The 14922-nt window shown below is 41.9% G+C and overlaps 1 protein-coding gene across 1 annotated transcript in view; it reads left to right on the forward strand.

Annotated features, from left to right (window-relative positions):
• Positions 1-14922, forward strand: part of RAB3B (RAB3B, member RAS oncogene family) — a 61371-nt gene that overhangs the window by 35114 nt on the left and 11335 nt on the right. The window contains exons 2-3 of the mRNA XM_004371739.2: positions 8130-8248; positions 11146-11270. Of these exons, the coding sequence (XP_004371796.2) occupies positions 8130-8248; positions 11146-11270 (244 nt within the window). The remainder of the gene's footprint in view (positions 1-8129; positions 8249-11145; positions 11271-14922) is intronic.

Genomic DNA, 14922 nt, shown 5'->3' on the forward strand with positions numbered 1-14922 from the left:
AATACGTTTATTTTCTCTGATTTAGACACTGTAGACGTCAAGCAGGTACCATGACTTATTCATCTGTTTATCTTTAGGACCTAGTCAAAGCTTGGCACAGAATCGGTGCCCAGTGAAGGATTGAAAGAAAAAAAATGAAAAGAAGAAAAACCCTTTAGGCACTGGTGAAAAGAGCACTGGTCCCTTGGAGACAGAAGAGTTGGCTTTATTTAAGCTCCATTTCATAACTCACGATCTTTCACCTCTACAAGCCTCAGTTGTCTCTCTTGTGGAATGGACATTATGAGTACTTCTCTCACAGGGTTACTCTAGGAATTACTTGAGATAATAAGAAAAAAACTTTGTAAACTCCAAGAGTTAAAACAAACATAAGGATTTAAATATTTAGAGGACTGAGACATGAGTGAAGAATTAGATTTATTCTTTATGTCTCCAGAGAACAGAATTAAATCAATGGCTAGATATTACCACATGCAGATTTCAGCTCACAAGAAGGAAGAAATGTTCTGGTAATCAGAGCTGTCCATCAGGGGAGTGATTGCCTTGTGAGGTGGTGGGTACCCAACCGACATTGGAAACACTCGACAATACTGCAGTATATTGCAGAAGGAACTCCTATTTTGAGTGAGAGGGTGGATTGAATAACTTCTAAGGTCTCCTTTGATCTTTAAAATTCAACAATCTGATAGTCCAGACAAGTGAAGGAGCTGCAAGAGGACATATGTGGAAGAGAGAATAGCATGAATGAGTGTGGTATGTGTGGGCGATCATGAGGAAACTCCAGAAAGAAATGAAGGGTCTCTGTTGGACTGATGATTGGATGGAAGACAGAGACGGGTAACTAATATTGGCTGAGCACCTCCTGTGTGCCAGACACTTAAATGTGATTTCATTTAAGTTTTGTGGGTGATTTCTGGCCTTACCCTCTGATGCAGGTAAGATGGTTGGCTACTGGAAGTCTCTAGACATGGTTGGAGGACCTCCTGTCTGGGAGGCTGCAGAGGGGGCTGGGTTCTGTCCTGGGGTGGGGGTGAGGAAAAAAGGGGGACCAAGAATAGACAGTCTGGTTGGGCTTTAGGCTGTGTTGAAAATATACGGGCTTTCGTCAACAAACAGGATTTGAATTACAGCTGTACTGCCTTATAGCTTATGATTCTAGCAATTTATTTAGCCTCTGTGACCCTACATTAATTTATGTATAAAATGAGGACTCAAGCTCATCCTGCTTCAGGCTGATATAATAATTAAGGCATGTAAAAATTAAGAGAAATAATGTAGAGTCAAGGGAGTCCTGGAAAGAGCTTGGGCTTTGGAATCAGACAGACACAGGTTTGAATCTCGATCTGCCATGAACTCGCTGTGAGATTTTAGGCAAGTTATTGACCTTTTCCTCATCTGTAAATAGAGATAACAATATTTCAGAAAACTGTTTTGAAAATTAGATAAAATAAGAAAAGTGCTTAGCATACCTAACACATAGCAGTGTTCAGCAAGAAATTTCATTTTGTTACTATAAATAATAAATGAGATCCCATATATAAAACACTTATCAAAGGACCTGGCACATAGCAGGTGTCCGTGTGTCTGATTGCCCCCCTCACAGGGCTGCTGGAGGCCAGGGCAGTGGCTTACTCTGGAGTCCACTCTCTGAGTAACGCTTTGCCCATAGAAGAGCTCAATGGATGTCTGTCACTTAGAAATGAATTGATTCCCCTTGATGACATGGGCTTCTCCTTTAAGTGGCCAATGAGTCATGCCTCTTTCTCTCTCCTCCTTCCTGTCTCCTCTTCAGTTCTATTTCTGACTCTCATCAGCAGGAGAGGATCAATGTTTGTCAGTGTGATTTTTAAAAATAAAAGATAGGGAGAGAGGGAGGTTCAGAAGCAATTTTCTGGGCTGCTTTCCATAGTGAGAGCTGAATTGTTGTTTTCAACATTGCTTTTCTCTAAGTGAAATAACAGTAACAACAATATCTACAGAAATAGCAGCAACCATAAACTTTACTGAGTACCTACCATGTGCCAGGCACTCTGCCAGGCTCTACCCATATGTTATCTCTAATCCTCCCCAAACCTCTTCAAGGTAGGTGTTATTATCACCACTTTACATATGAGGAAACTAAGGCTAGGAAAAGTTGAATAATAATGATAATGAGAAATACTATTTCTGAGCTCCTATTATGAGCCAGTTCAAATCCACTAGGCACTCCTCGGAAACCATATGGGGCAGTTCTACTCTGTCCTATAGCGTCGCTATGAGTTGGAATCGACTTGACGGCAATGGGTTTGGTTTTTTTGGTTTATTATGAGCCAGACATTTAAAAAAAAATTCTTATTTAATTATAAAAATCAGCATTTTAAAAAAGATGATTTATTTTTGTTGTTGAAAATATACACAGCAGACCATACACCAATTTAACAATTTCTACATGTACAATTCAGGGACATTGATTACATTCTTCAAGTTGTGCAACCATTCTAATTCTCCTTTTCTGAGTTGTTCCTCCCCTATTAACATAAACTCATTACTCCCTAAGCTTCCTATCTAACCTTTGGAGTTGCTGTTGTCAATTTGATCCCATATAGATAGTTCTTTAAAAGAGCACAAGCCTCAAGGCAGACATTAAGCTAAGTTGTTGTTTGGTTTAAAGAAGACTTCAGGGAATATTTTTGGTTTAAGGTTTAAAGATTAGCTCAGGCTAATAGTTTCAGGGGTTCATCCAGCCTCAATGGCTCCAGAAAGTCTGGTTCCATGAGATTTTGAAATTCTGTTCTGCAAAAAAATCGGCATTATTATTTCTATTCCAGAGGTGAGGAAACTGAGCCTCAGAGAGGTGAAATAACTAACCTGTCCAAACACACAGCTGATGAGTGGCTGCATCTGGAGTCAGACCAAGGCCAGCTCAACAGACCCTCAACAGACCCAGGGGAGCTGGCCTTCTTCCTAGTGCTGACTCTGGAAGTAAAAAATAATGGCCGATGCCCTTTATGGTGCTTACTATGGACCAGGAACTGTTTCAAGCATTTTATATAGAATAACTCCCTTAGTCTTCACAACTCTATGAGGCAGATACTGCCTTTATTCCCATTTTATAGATGAAGAAATTAAGGCTCAAAAAGATAAATTGCTCAAGGTCGTTGTATTAGTTATCTGTTGCTCCATAACAAATTACACCCCATAACTTAGAGGCTTAAAAGAATAAGCATTTATTATCTCATATTTTCTGTGGGTCAGGAATTCAGGCATGGCTTAGCTAGGTCCTCTGACTCAGGGTGTCTCCCAAGACTGCTGTCAAGGTGTGGGCCAGGGCTACCGTGATCTCTAGGTTTGACTGAGTGGGGAGGGGGCAGGGGCAGAGGGGATCTGCTACCAAGCTCACTCCTATGGTTGTTGGCAGGATTCAGTTGCTCACTGGCTGTTGAGATATCAGTTCCTTGCCACATGGGCATCTCCACAGGGCAGCTTACAATATTGCAATGGCCTTCCAACAGAGCAAGCAAATGAGAGGGTAAGAGAGGGTGCCCATGACAGAAACCAAAGGCTTTTCGTAACCTAATCTCAGAAAGTGACATCCCATTATTTTTGCTGTATTTGTTAGAAATGTATTCTACCATATTTATTATAAATGAATTACTAGGCCCAGCCCACACTGAAGGGGAGGTTATTACACAAGAACATGAATACCAGGAGGTGGGGGATCATTGAGAGGCTGTCTAGGAGTCCCCAGTATTGAAATGGTTAACGTACTTGGGTTGCTAGCTGAAAGGTTGGCAGTTCAAGTTTACCCAGATGCACCTTGGAAGAAAGGCCTGGTGATCTACTTTTGAAAAACCAGCCATTGAAACCCTTATGGAGCACAGTTCTACTGTGACACGCATGATGTTACCATGAGTTGGAGTTGACTCAAATATCAACTGGTAAACCATAGTCACATAACTAGTAAGTGGTAGACCAGGGATTCCCACCCAGTAGTCTGACTCCAGAGACCATGCTCTTAACCTCAAGACTATATAGCCTTTTCATTTAACAAGTGGTGATTGAATTCCTACTGTGTATACAGCCCTGTGCTAGGTACTGGGAGTATAGAGATGAAACTGACTCCTTGTCCAAGCTCATTTATGATTTCATAATAGGATTTTCAATTAGTTGGGTATCATTTGAACGTTCTCTCTGTGGGTAGCAGGACTCTTTTGTCAAAGAACTAGTCTCTAGGCAGAGATGGGGGACTGAGGAGTGAGAAAAGCTGAGACCTGGTAGCTGAGACTACAAGTCTGGAAGAGTGACTTAATTGTAAATTATGCAGGAGATGAAACACCCATCCGTCAGTTTGTTGTACTGTGGTGGCTTGTCTGTTGCTATGATGCTGGAAGCTATGCCACTGGTATTTCAAATACCAGCAGGGTCACTCATGGTGGACAGGTTTTAGCGAAGCTTCCAAACTAAGACAGACTAGGAAGAAAGGCCTGGCAATCTGCTTCTGAAAATTAGCCAATGAAAACCCTATGGAACTCAACAGAATATTGTCCGATATAGTGTTGTAAGATGGGCCCCTTATATTGGAAGGCAGTACACAATGACCACAACAGTGGACTCAAACATGCCAAGGATCATGAAGATGGTGCAGGACCAACAACGTTTTGTTTTGTTGTACATGAGATCGCCATGAGTTGGAGCCAACTCAGTGGCAAACTAACAACACAGGATAGGAAGGGACTGAGTCTGCAAGATCAGTAGGAGAAGTCATGTATGTGGAGTTGGCTCTGAGGAGCTCCAGAAGCAGAGGCAAAGGGCATGGGAGAGGTGGATCAAATGGTATGGTAATCTGCTGCAGCGTTTTGTAGTCAGGTGCTTATATGTACACAAGTGCATGTGTACACACACATGTGCCCCCACACACACAGCTTTTGTGGCTACAGCAGATAGTAAATAGTTCTCTCATTGGCCTGACGTAATGTCTAAGACTCCCAGTGTTAGATATTTACTTCCTCACTCACTCATTCATTCATTCATTCATTTCTCTATTCCCTCATAAGCTGGAGAAAATTGTATTTGCCAGAACTCTCAGGGAGGAATGTTGTATGTGATCAGAAGAAATATTCTGATAAGCTGTTTGATTTGGAGGGTGAGACCTCCCAAAGGCTATGTTTAACTAATGGGAAACAGTGATTCATTTGCTCTCCAAGAAGGATGGGTATGTTAAATGCAGGTTTTGTTTTGCTGAGTAAGGTTGTACAAGTCTGGGCAGAGGTGAATTGCTGACGTTGTGGAGAAGCTGAGCCCTGCCAGAAGCATAACTGTCTTCTTTGATTTCTCACCTCTTCATGCCCTATAATTTCATCTCTTAAACACTTCTTGAATCTGTTTGTACTCCATCCCCATTGCTACCTCTCCAGTTCACATCCTTATTGGGTCTCATCTGAACCACTGTAAGGATCTCCTAACCAGCCACCCTGCTTCCAATCTATTCTCCCTCCAGTCCATTCTCCACATCACAGCCAGAGTGATCTTTCTACCACTCACATCTGATTGTGTTAATCCCCTGTCTCAAAATCTTTGATCCTAGAAGATGAAATCCAAACTCCATAGCATGCATTCAAAGTTCTTTCTAGCTTCGTGACCTACTCATTTCTCATTTCCCACCATTCTGTAATTGCTTCTGGAATAACTCACTGGCAAAAACTGTTTCTTCTGCCAAAATACCTTTCTTTCACTTCTCTGCTTGGAAAACTGTTCTTTAGAAAAGCCCCTCTCATCCTCCTTATATTGCCAAATAAGTATATCTTCAGTTGATGTTCCTGGGCTCTGTGCAGACTCTACCTGTGGGAGTCATTATGATGTCTGCCACACATTTCTGATCCTCCTCCTGGGTCTATTATAGGATAGCACTTCCTTGCTCCTTGGAAATTGAGTGAGGGCATATGACTTACTTTGTCCAGTGAAATAGGAATAGTGTAAGTTTTAAGAGCCAACACATGACTCACACACTCTTTCCTTCTGGTAGCTGCTCTGTCAGTCTTTATTCTGGAATAAGGAAGACAAAAAGCAGAGTACCCAGCCAACCCTTAATGGATACGTAGCAAGAGTGAGAAATAAAACCTTGTTTAAGCTGCTGAATTTTGGGGATTGCTTGTTACTGTATAAACTGGCCTATCCCAACTGATACACCACCTCTTCACTGATACCTTTCTTAACTACCTCCAAATCTCCATGTTTCTACCTTACCTGAACTAGCGTGACACATTTTTTCTGTGCCACTTAACTCCCGATGATGATATATTGCCCCCTGTTGCTAATTGTAAATTCACGGGTGTGTCTTAGCCAACTGTACAGCTCTACTGAGGCTTCCTGAGGGCAGAGATGGTACTCATTCCATTTTATATCACTCAAAGTATAGTTCATGGTTAAGGCAGTATAGTACAATGGGTATAAGAGTCAGACAGACTTATTTTGAATCCCAATTCTGACACTTATTGGGCAATCTCTCTGAACCTCAGTTTCCTCATTTGTAACAATATATACCCTATAGGATGTTTCTTTGGGGATAGCAGGTACCATGTATATGCAAATAATGGCCTGTTATTATTATTCTCAGTATTTTTATTATCACTGAAGATGATGTTCAGTAAATGCTTGTGGATAAATTGTTCATTGATTTAGGTGCAGTGGTGTGTGCATTAGACTTGAAAACAGAAGTCCTGGTTGTAAAGCATAACTTTAGTCACCAGCTTTGTGACCTTGGGAAAGTCACTTACTCTCTCTGCATTTCTGTATTCTCAGCTGTAAATGTAAATAATAATGACCTACCTAACGGGGATTTCAAAATTTAAATGAGATGATACTTGAGGAAATGTTTTACATGTGCTCAAGCATCATACATTCTAACACTGTAATGATACAGAGAAGACTGGCCGGTCCCTCACATAAGCACTGTGGGGACATTTGTGAAACACCCAATGTGCTCTAACAACACTTTACTGTTGGCCTTGTCTTTGCTTGCTTGCTTACCTGTTTGTCTTTCCAATTAGACTATGAACTGCTTGAGATCAAGAATTGTCTTAGTCATTTTTTTCAGTAAAATATTTATTTCTTCTTATATGAGAGTAATACATGTTTGAGTCCCTGGGTGGTGCTAACGGTTAAGCACTTGACTACTAGCAGAAAGGTTGGCGGTTCGAACCTACACAGAGGTGCCTCGGAAGATAGGCCTGGCAAACTGCTTTCAAAAGGTCATGGCCTTGAAAACCCTGTGGAGCAGTTCTACTCTGCACACATGGGGTCGCCATGACTTGGAATCGAATAGACAGCAACTAACAACAACAACAATACGTGCTTATGTGGAGAATATAAAAACACATGAAGAGAATAAAAATCCCAGTAACTCTTGTCTTTCATAAGAATATTAACTGTTTGATGTGTTTCTTTCAGTTTTCTTCTTTGCATATATATTTACAAAACTGATAGTATATCACACTTACAAACATTATCCTGTGCCATTAATATTCTTACATGAATAAAATGTATTGCATTTGATGTATATTTATATTTTATTTAAATGTATTACACTTTTTTTTAACCATTCGCCTATTGTTGAATACATAAGTTGATGATACTTCTTCACTGTTTAGATAAAGCTGTAGCAAACATTTTTGTGCAAGGATATTTGTCTGATTTTCTATTTTCTTAAGAAAGATTTTTACAAGGAAAATTTCTGGGTCAAAGAGTATGGACATCTTTAACACTCTTGGTAATTACTTCCAAATTGACTTCCAGAAAGGCTGAACCAAGTTCCACTTCCTCAAGCAAGGTGTGAGGTTGCACATCTCACTGCATCATCACCTATAATGGGAACTATTATTAAAAGTAAAGTTAAAACTTTTTAATATAATATTTATCCATTTACATTTCTTCTGTGAATTGTTCATGCCTCTTGCCCGTTTTTTCTGTTAGGATTTTAATTATTTTCTTATTAATTTCTATGAGGTTTTAAAATCTTTTTATTCTAGTCACCAAGCACAAGACACATAATAGGAGCTTCTTAAGTGTGCCTTAGATTATTAGTTAATTATTTTGGGAATTTTTAGGAACCAAAGCTGACTTCCTAGGAGACTAACTGTCCTTTTCCCACCCAGGACACAGCTGGGCAGGAGAGGTACCGGACAATCACCACAGCCTATTACCGTGGGGCCATGGGCTTCATTCTGATGTATGACATCACCAATGAGGAGTCTTTCAATGCTGTCCAAGACTGGTATGAGATTCATTCATTCATTCATCAAACTATTCATGAAAACCTAACATGTGCTTGGCCCTGTGCTGTGTGCTAGGGAAGCCAAGATCAATCAGACATGGCTCCTGCCCTCAAGGAGTTCATAGATGAGAGGAGAAGACAGTTCAGTGAGCAGGCAATAAAAATATAACGTGATAGGTGCAGTGACGAAGAGAGGCACCAGGGCTGTGGGAACCCAGGGGAAGAGTCTCTGACCCAGCTTGGAGAGTCAGAAAAAGTATCCTGCAGCTGCTGATGCATATGCTGCATTTTGTAAGATGAATAGGAGTTAGCCAGAGGGGCAAGTGGGTAAGAATGTTCCATGAAAGGAACACAGATGTGCAAAAGCAAGAAGGTAGGTGAGATGAGAGAAAGGGTACAGGTTCTGAAGGATTTTGTGTGCCAGGATAAGGAGTTTGGATTTTATTCCATAGGCGATGACATTGGAACAGGGAACTGACAGATTCAGATTAATACTTTAGGAAGATCACTCTGGCTACAGTGGAGAGCAAATCCGCATACCACTTCCCTATAAAGTTTATCCTTAGTCTGGGCTGGGGACCAAGGCACATACAGTTTGAGTTCAAAAAGCTTCAATATGCAGTGGAAATCAGCACAGCAGGCAAGAAGTACAACCTCTGGAGCAACTTGCGTCCTTCTTCCTGGGGCATTACTCACAGGGAGAAGGAAGCGTGAGGGGAAGAACACATGAGAGGGAGGGGTCGGGACTCAGTGCCCTAATCAGTGGGAAGGATGAGGGTAGGAGAAGGTGAAGTATCTGTGCTGTGGCCATTCTTCAGAATCAGAGAGGATGAGCAGGCCAGGCACACAGCAGCTGTGCTGGCCAGCACCAAGCTTGTTCTCTTTGCCCGACATCTACCCTTTGAGGACTTCTCCTCTCCCAAGGAGCAGTTTCCATGACTATGTGAAGCATGGTTGGTGTTTTGGAGCCTTGAGCTGAGAGTGACCTTGCAGGCTGCCCATTGTACTCCCTTGTTCTAACCAACAGTCTAGGGTGCCAACCATGTGTCTGGCGTTCAGGGTGGTCTGTGTTTTCCTTTTCTACCTCTTGGTCATCGTCTTCTTCCTCTTTTTCCACCTTCCCTTTTAATAACTACTTTTCCCCTCTACCTTCCTTCTTTCTGCTTTCCTGTCTCTCTGTTTGCTTCTTCTTCCCTTTACTCCTCTTCTTTTTCCTCTTCTTATTCTCTCTTCCCTCCAGTCGTGTTTTTTCTGCCCCTTCTCCTTTCTCTTCCTCTCCATTCTTTCTTTTCTCTCCCTACCTCACCCCCACGGGGCGATTAGCTGTTTCTTTAAGTGTCTCCACACTGCTCATTCCCTGTTGGCCTTGGCCCCCTTCCCTTTTTCCATCAGTCCCTGTTCATTCTGCCTCAGGAACACAGTGATTTCAACACCCAGTGACGATTTCTCCAAGAATAACCTGAGTTTGTTGCTAATCTGGGAGCTGAGAGGGGATGGGATGGGAGAAGGGAGGAAGATGACAGAAAAAGGACCATGGGGAGAGATGGAGAGTTGGTTGCAGTTACCTGCCTTGAGGCTGAAGACTGAGTTTCTATCTCTCCGAAACCCTGTCCTTTGAGTTTTTACCTCTGGGGAAGTTGGTCCCAGCCTAGCCCCCACCTGCCATCTAAGCCCCTGTGCCCAGCACAGGATCTGGTTCTTGGAAGGTTCACAACAAATGGTGGTTGAGTGAATTCTATCCTTTGAGGGAATGGATTCTCACCCTAGGGGAGGAGGTTGGTGGTAGGGTCAGCTTTAGGAGCAGGGTCTGCCATAGATCCAGGTTGAGGTTAGGGTTGCCTTAGATTGTCAGTGTTAGGATAGGGTCAGATTCAAAATCAGCTTCAGGATTAACCATTCACTTGTTCATTCATTCATCCTCCACTGACTCCTTCTCTGCTCTAGGCTCTGTGTTGGCCACTGGCATCCTAGAGAAGAATAGGCCTCTCCCTACCCTCTAGGAGAGACAGATAAATTCAGCCAAGTGTAATAGGTACCATGGTAAAGGTGCAGGGGTCCAACACAGGAATTAATCGCTTCTACCTGATGGGTAGTTGGGGACAGAGTTAAGTTCACTCCCACAAAAAGATGTCTCTATAACACAGGACCCTATTGTTTTTTTTCTCTATTAAAATTTTATCTCTAATTATAGAAGTAATACATGCTCATTCTCAAGAATTTGAAAAGAGAAGTTATTTTTAAAAGCCTTATAACCATCCTACATGCAGGAAACCAGTGCTGACATTTTGGTTTCTACAAATAGTCATGATCTAAGGCCTTAACAAAGATTTGTGAATCATGGAGGAGGAGGGAGAGGATAAGTGGACCTGGGAAAGTTTGAGAAGGCCCCCTCAAGGAATTGTGGGATCAGTGCTGGGCCTTGGAGGATGAGTTAGGAGTGGGGAAGGGATTCCCAGTATAGGCAAAGGCACAAGTCATGGGAGAGCATTCAGGGAATGGGTAAGAAGGTTTGTGAGGTGGGAGAAAGGGTGATGAAGTTAGAGATATAAATGGTTTTGAATGCCTATATAAAGGATCTGGACTTTACCACGTAGCTAGTTGGGAGCCAGCATCTGTGACAACTAGTAGGGGCAGACATCTGTCTGTTTGTCCTCAGCTGAATTAATTGGTAGTAACTTGGGTGTTGCCATCTTCATGAAGATGGCACAGGACTGGGCAATGTTTCGTTCTGTTATACATAAGGTTGCCATGAGTTGGAGCCAAGTCGATGGCAATTAATAACAACAACTTGGGTTTTGCTAGCCCAGAGGAAAGGGAACAGCTTCTTTAATCTTCACAGGTCCCTTTCTTACCTCACAGGGTGTGATTAACACATTCTCCTCTCTATCTGTCTTTAGGGCCACTCAGATCAAGACTTACTCTTGGGACAATGCACAGGTCATCCTGGTGGGGAACAAGTGTGACATGGAGGAAGAGAGGGTTGTCCCCACTGAGAAGGGCAAGATCCTCGCAGAACAGCTTGGTATGTGTACGTCATGTATGTGTGCATGTGGGTGTGCCCACATATGCACATTGGAGTGGAGGGAAATGGAGGGGACAAGTATTTGTTTGTATTTGTGACCTTAAAGGTGTGCTGTTGTGATTGTTACTGTGTATATATGTGCGCTGCGTGTATTGTTTTATATTTGTGTGATAAACATATAGAATTTGTACGTGTAAATTTAGACAATTGCTTATGAAGTGTGTATATTTTTTATATTGAATGTATAAGTAAAATTTGAATTTATGAACTCTTTTTTTTATCAGCTCCTTCTGCAAAAGATTTGAGGTGTCTTACAAAAATTATCATAGTGCAGCAAGAGAAAAATAAATTAGTAGGAAATTAGGGCAATGGCAAAGCAAGGGCGGGAGGAAAATAAGAGGAAGCTGGGGAAAGATTAGGCTATATGTCCTAAGTTCATGGAAACTGCAAGAGTTAGGCCAAAATTTAACTTAGAAGTTTGTCTTAGTTTCTTAGTGCTGCTATAACAGAAACACCACGAGTGGGTGGCTTTAATAAACAGAAATTTATTTTCTCACAGTTTAAGAGGCTAGAAGTCCAAATTCAGGGCACTGGCTCTAGGGGAAGGCTCTCTCTGTCTGCTCTGGGATAAAAAAAATCCTTGTCTCAGCTTCTTTAGCCTGCCATCCTTGGAGTTCCTGGGCTTGTAGACAGGTCTGCCTCCATGTCTTCGGACAGTGTCAGCCTTCTCCTTGTGTCTGCTTTCTTCTGTGCTTAATCTGCTCTTTTATATCTCAAAAGTGATTGGTTTAAGATACACCCTACACTGATACGATCTGATTAACATAACGAAGAAAACCACTTTCCCAAATGGGATCACAGCCACAGGAATAGGGGTTAGGGTTTACAACACATATTTTTGGGGAGAACAATTAACTCCATAACAATCTTCCATACCAACCATTGCAAGGAGGGAAACATAATCAGTTACATGATCCAGAGTGTCCTTAAGATAAAAAGAAACCCATTAGTCCAGAGAAGCACTGTTCTTCATTGGCAAAGGTAGAGCAGATGCTGTATGCTGAATGTCCCTAATATCAAACACCTTTACAACTACAACACTGAACATTTTAGCCTGTTTCTTACAATATCTCTTAATGTAAAATGATGCTGCCTCACCAAATCACAATTTACAACAAAAACAATTTTATGAGGGGATGAAACAACGTGATTCAAACAACTGAAAAAGCTCAGTGATGCTCTGATTTTTCCAAGGTTAAAGCATCTTGATCACTGTGCTCAGCTGAAGCCCAGGTGCCTCCGATGTATGTCAGTGCTCCACTGTGGGGCCCTACCAACCCCTGCTTTAAAAAGCAGCTTTGATTTTATTTGTTTTATATATTGAAGTTCAATGTAAGATTACCTTCGAGACTGAGTTCCATGGCTATCTTGTTTTCATTTTAGCTGCCATCAAGTCGGTCCCCGATTCATGGGGGAGCCATGCATCATGGAACAAACACTGCCTGGGCCTGTGCTATTCCCATGAACCGTTGAGGATAGGACAATTGTGATCTAGAGGGTTTTCGTTAGACGATTTTTGGCCTTTCTTCTTAGTCCACATTAGTCTGGAAGTTCCCCTGAAACCTGTTCAACATCATAGCAACACTCAAGCCTCCACTGGCAGATAGGTGGTGGCTGTGCATGAGATGCATTGGCCAGATATCGAACCTAGGTCTTCCCTATGGAAGGCAAGAATGCCCTTATGGCTATAGAAAGTTCAAAATCTATTCCTCTGGAAGAACGGATAGACTGCATAGCTTTTAGTCAATCTCCCTAAGTAAGAAATACAAATATTTGGGGTTATAGGGTTGCTATGAGTTGGAATTGACTCGATGACAACGGGTTTGTTTTTTGTTTAGTTGAGCAAATTATATAAAGTATGAATGTGAATTGTGTTGCGTATATTTGTATTATGTGTATTCTGAGTACATGGGTGGGGCATGTCTGACACTTCTCTCACTCACCCTAATTCCTTAGGGTGGGTGGCCTGGAATAGAAATTAGCAAACTGTAAGTGCTTAATACTTAGGAAGGTTCATCTTGGGTCTTACTATTCTTGCCATCTTTGAGGTTCTCAGGGTCTAGAAAGTGCTTCTACCCATCGCCATGGACCACAGAACAGTAAACTTGTGGTGAAGCCCACACTTGTGGTACCTTAGGGTGTCTGTTTATACCCTTGACCCACCACCCCCAGGGAGACCTCTCAGCATTGACTATGCCCCATTTCTCTGGAATGCTCTCTCCTACTCCCCATCTCTTACCCTCATGCAGCCGGTGAACCATCACTCAGCTTTCAAAACAGCTCAAGCTTCAGCCTTCTATGAAGACTTTTCCAACCCCCAGAGCTCTTTTCTTTGTGCCCCCACTTAACATACCTCATACATGCATCAGTCACGGCATCCATCACATGTGGGTGCGCTCGTTTACTTGTCTGTCTCCCTAAAGCTCCTTGAGGACAGGAGGTGAGTCTTATTTATCTTTGTATCCACAGTGCCATAGCATATGGCCTGGCACTGAGAAGGCACTTAAAAAATACGTTTTGATTACATTTTTATTATGCCAACTATTGGGCTGCTTCATTTTATTTTGGCTCTGTTATGACTTCCTGAGCACCTACTTTATGCCAGATACAATGCTGTGGAATAGGATATAGTCCCTGGTCAGAATAAGCTTGATCCAGTGAGGCAGCAGACATGAGCAGTGATATCCTGAGTGATGAGTGATGTGCTGGGCTTGTGGGAGCACAGAAGAAGCACCTAGTTCAGTGGAGTCAGAGGTGATGATGCCCAGGCTGAGGCTTGAAGACAAGTAGGAGCAAATGAGTGATGCAGAGAGGCAAGGACATTCCAGGCAGAGGGGGCAAACACTGGCAAAGACATGCAACAGCACAGTGTGTTCAGGGAACCATAAATCACTGGGTAGTGTTTCCCACTACAAGTCCCAAAGATGGGGACTTGTACTACTAGAAGGGTGCAAGATGATTTTAGGTAGCATAGTAGCATCTTTAAAAATAATTACGTATTTAAAAAAATATATAACCAGCATGCCAAAATCCATTGCTGTTGAGTCAATTCCGACTCATAGAGATCCTATAGGGCAAGAGTAGAACTGCTCCACAGGGTTTCCAAGGCTGTAATCTTTTTTTTTTTGCATTTTATTTATTTATTCTTCTTTTTTTAATATTGTACTTTAGGCGAAGGTTTACAGAACAAAATAGTTCCTCATTAAACAGTTAGTACACATGTTGCCCTATGACATTGTTTAACAACCCCACGACATGTCAACTCTTTCCCTTCTTGACCTTTTTTTTTTTTGGTGAAAATATACATAGCCAAAGATATACCATTTCAAAAATTTCTACACGCACAGTTCAGTGACATCGATTACGTTCTTAAAGTTGTGTTGCTGTTTTCACTTTAGGCGAAGGTTTACGGAACAAAATAGTTTCTCATTAAACAGTTAGTACACATGTTGCCCTATGACAATGGTTAACAACCCCACTACATGTCAACACTGTCCTTCCTCAACCTTGGGTTCCCTATCACCAGCTTTCCTGTCCCCTTCTGCCTTCTAGTCCTTGTCTCTGGACTGCTATGCCTCATTAGTCCCGTTTT

This window comes from Trichechus manatus, unplaced genomic scaffold (assembly GCF_000243295.1).
Source record: "Trichechus manatus latirostris isolate Lorelei unplaced genomic scaffold, TriManLat1.0 scaffold00015, whole genome shotgun sequence".
Lineage (NCBI taxonomy): Eukaryota > Metazoa > Chordata > Mammalia > Sirenia > Trichechidae > Trichechus > Trichechus manatus.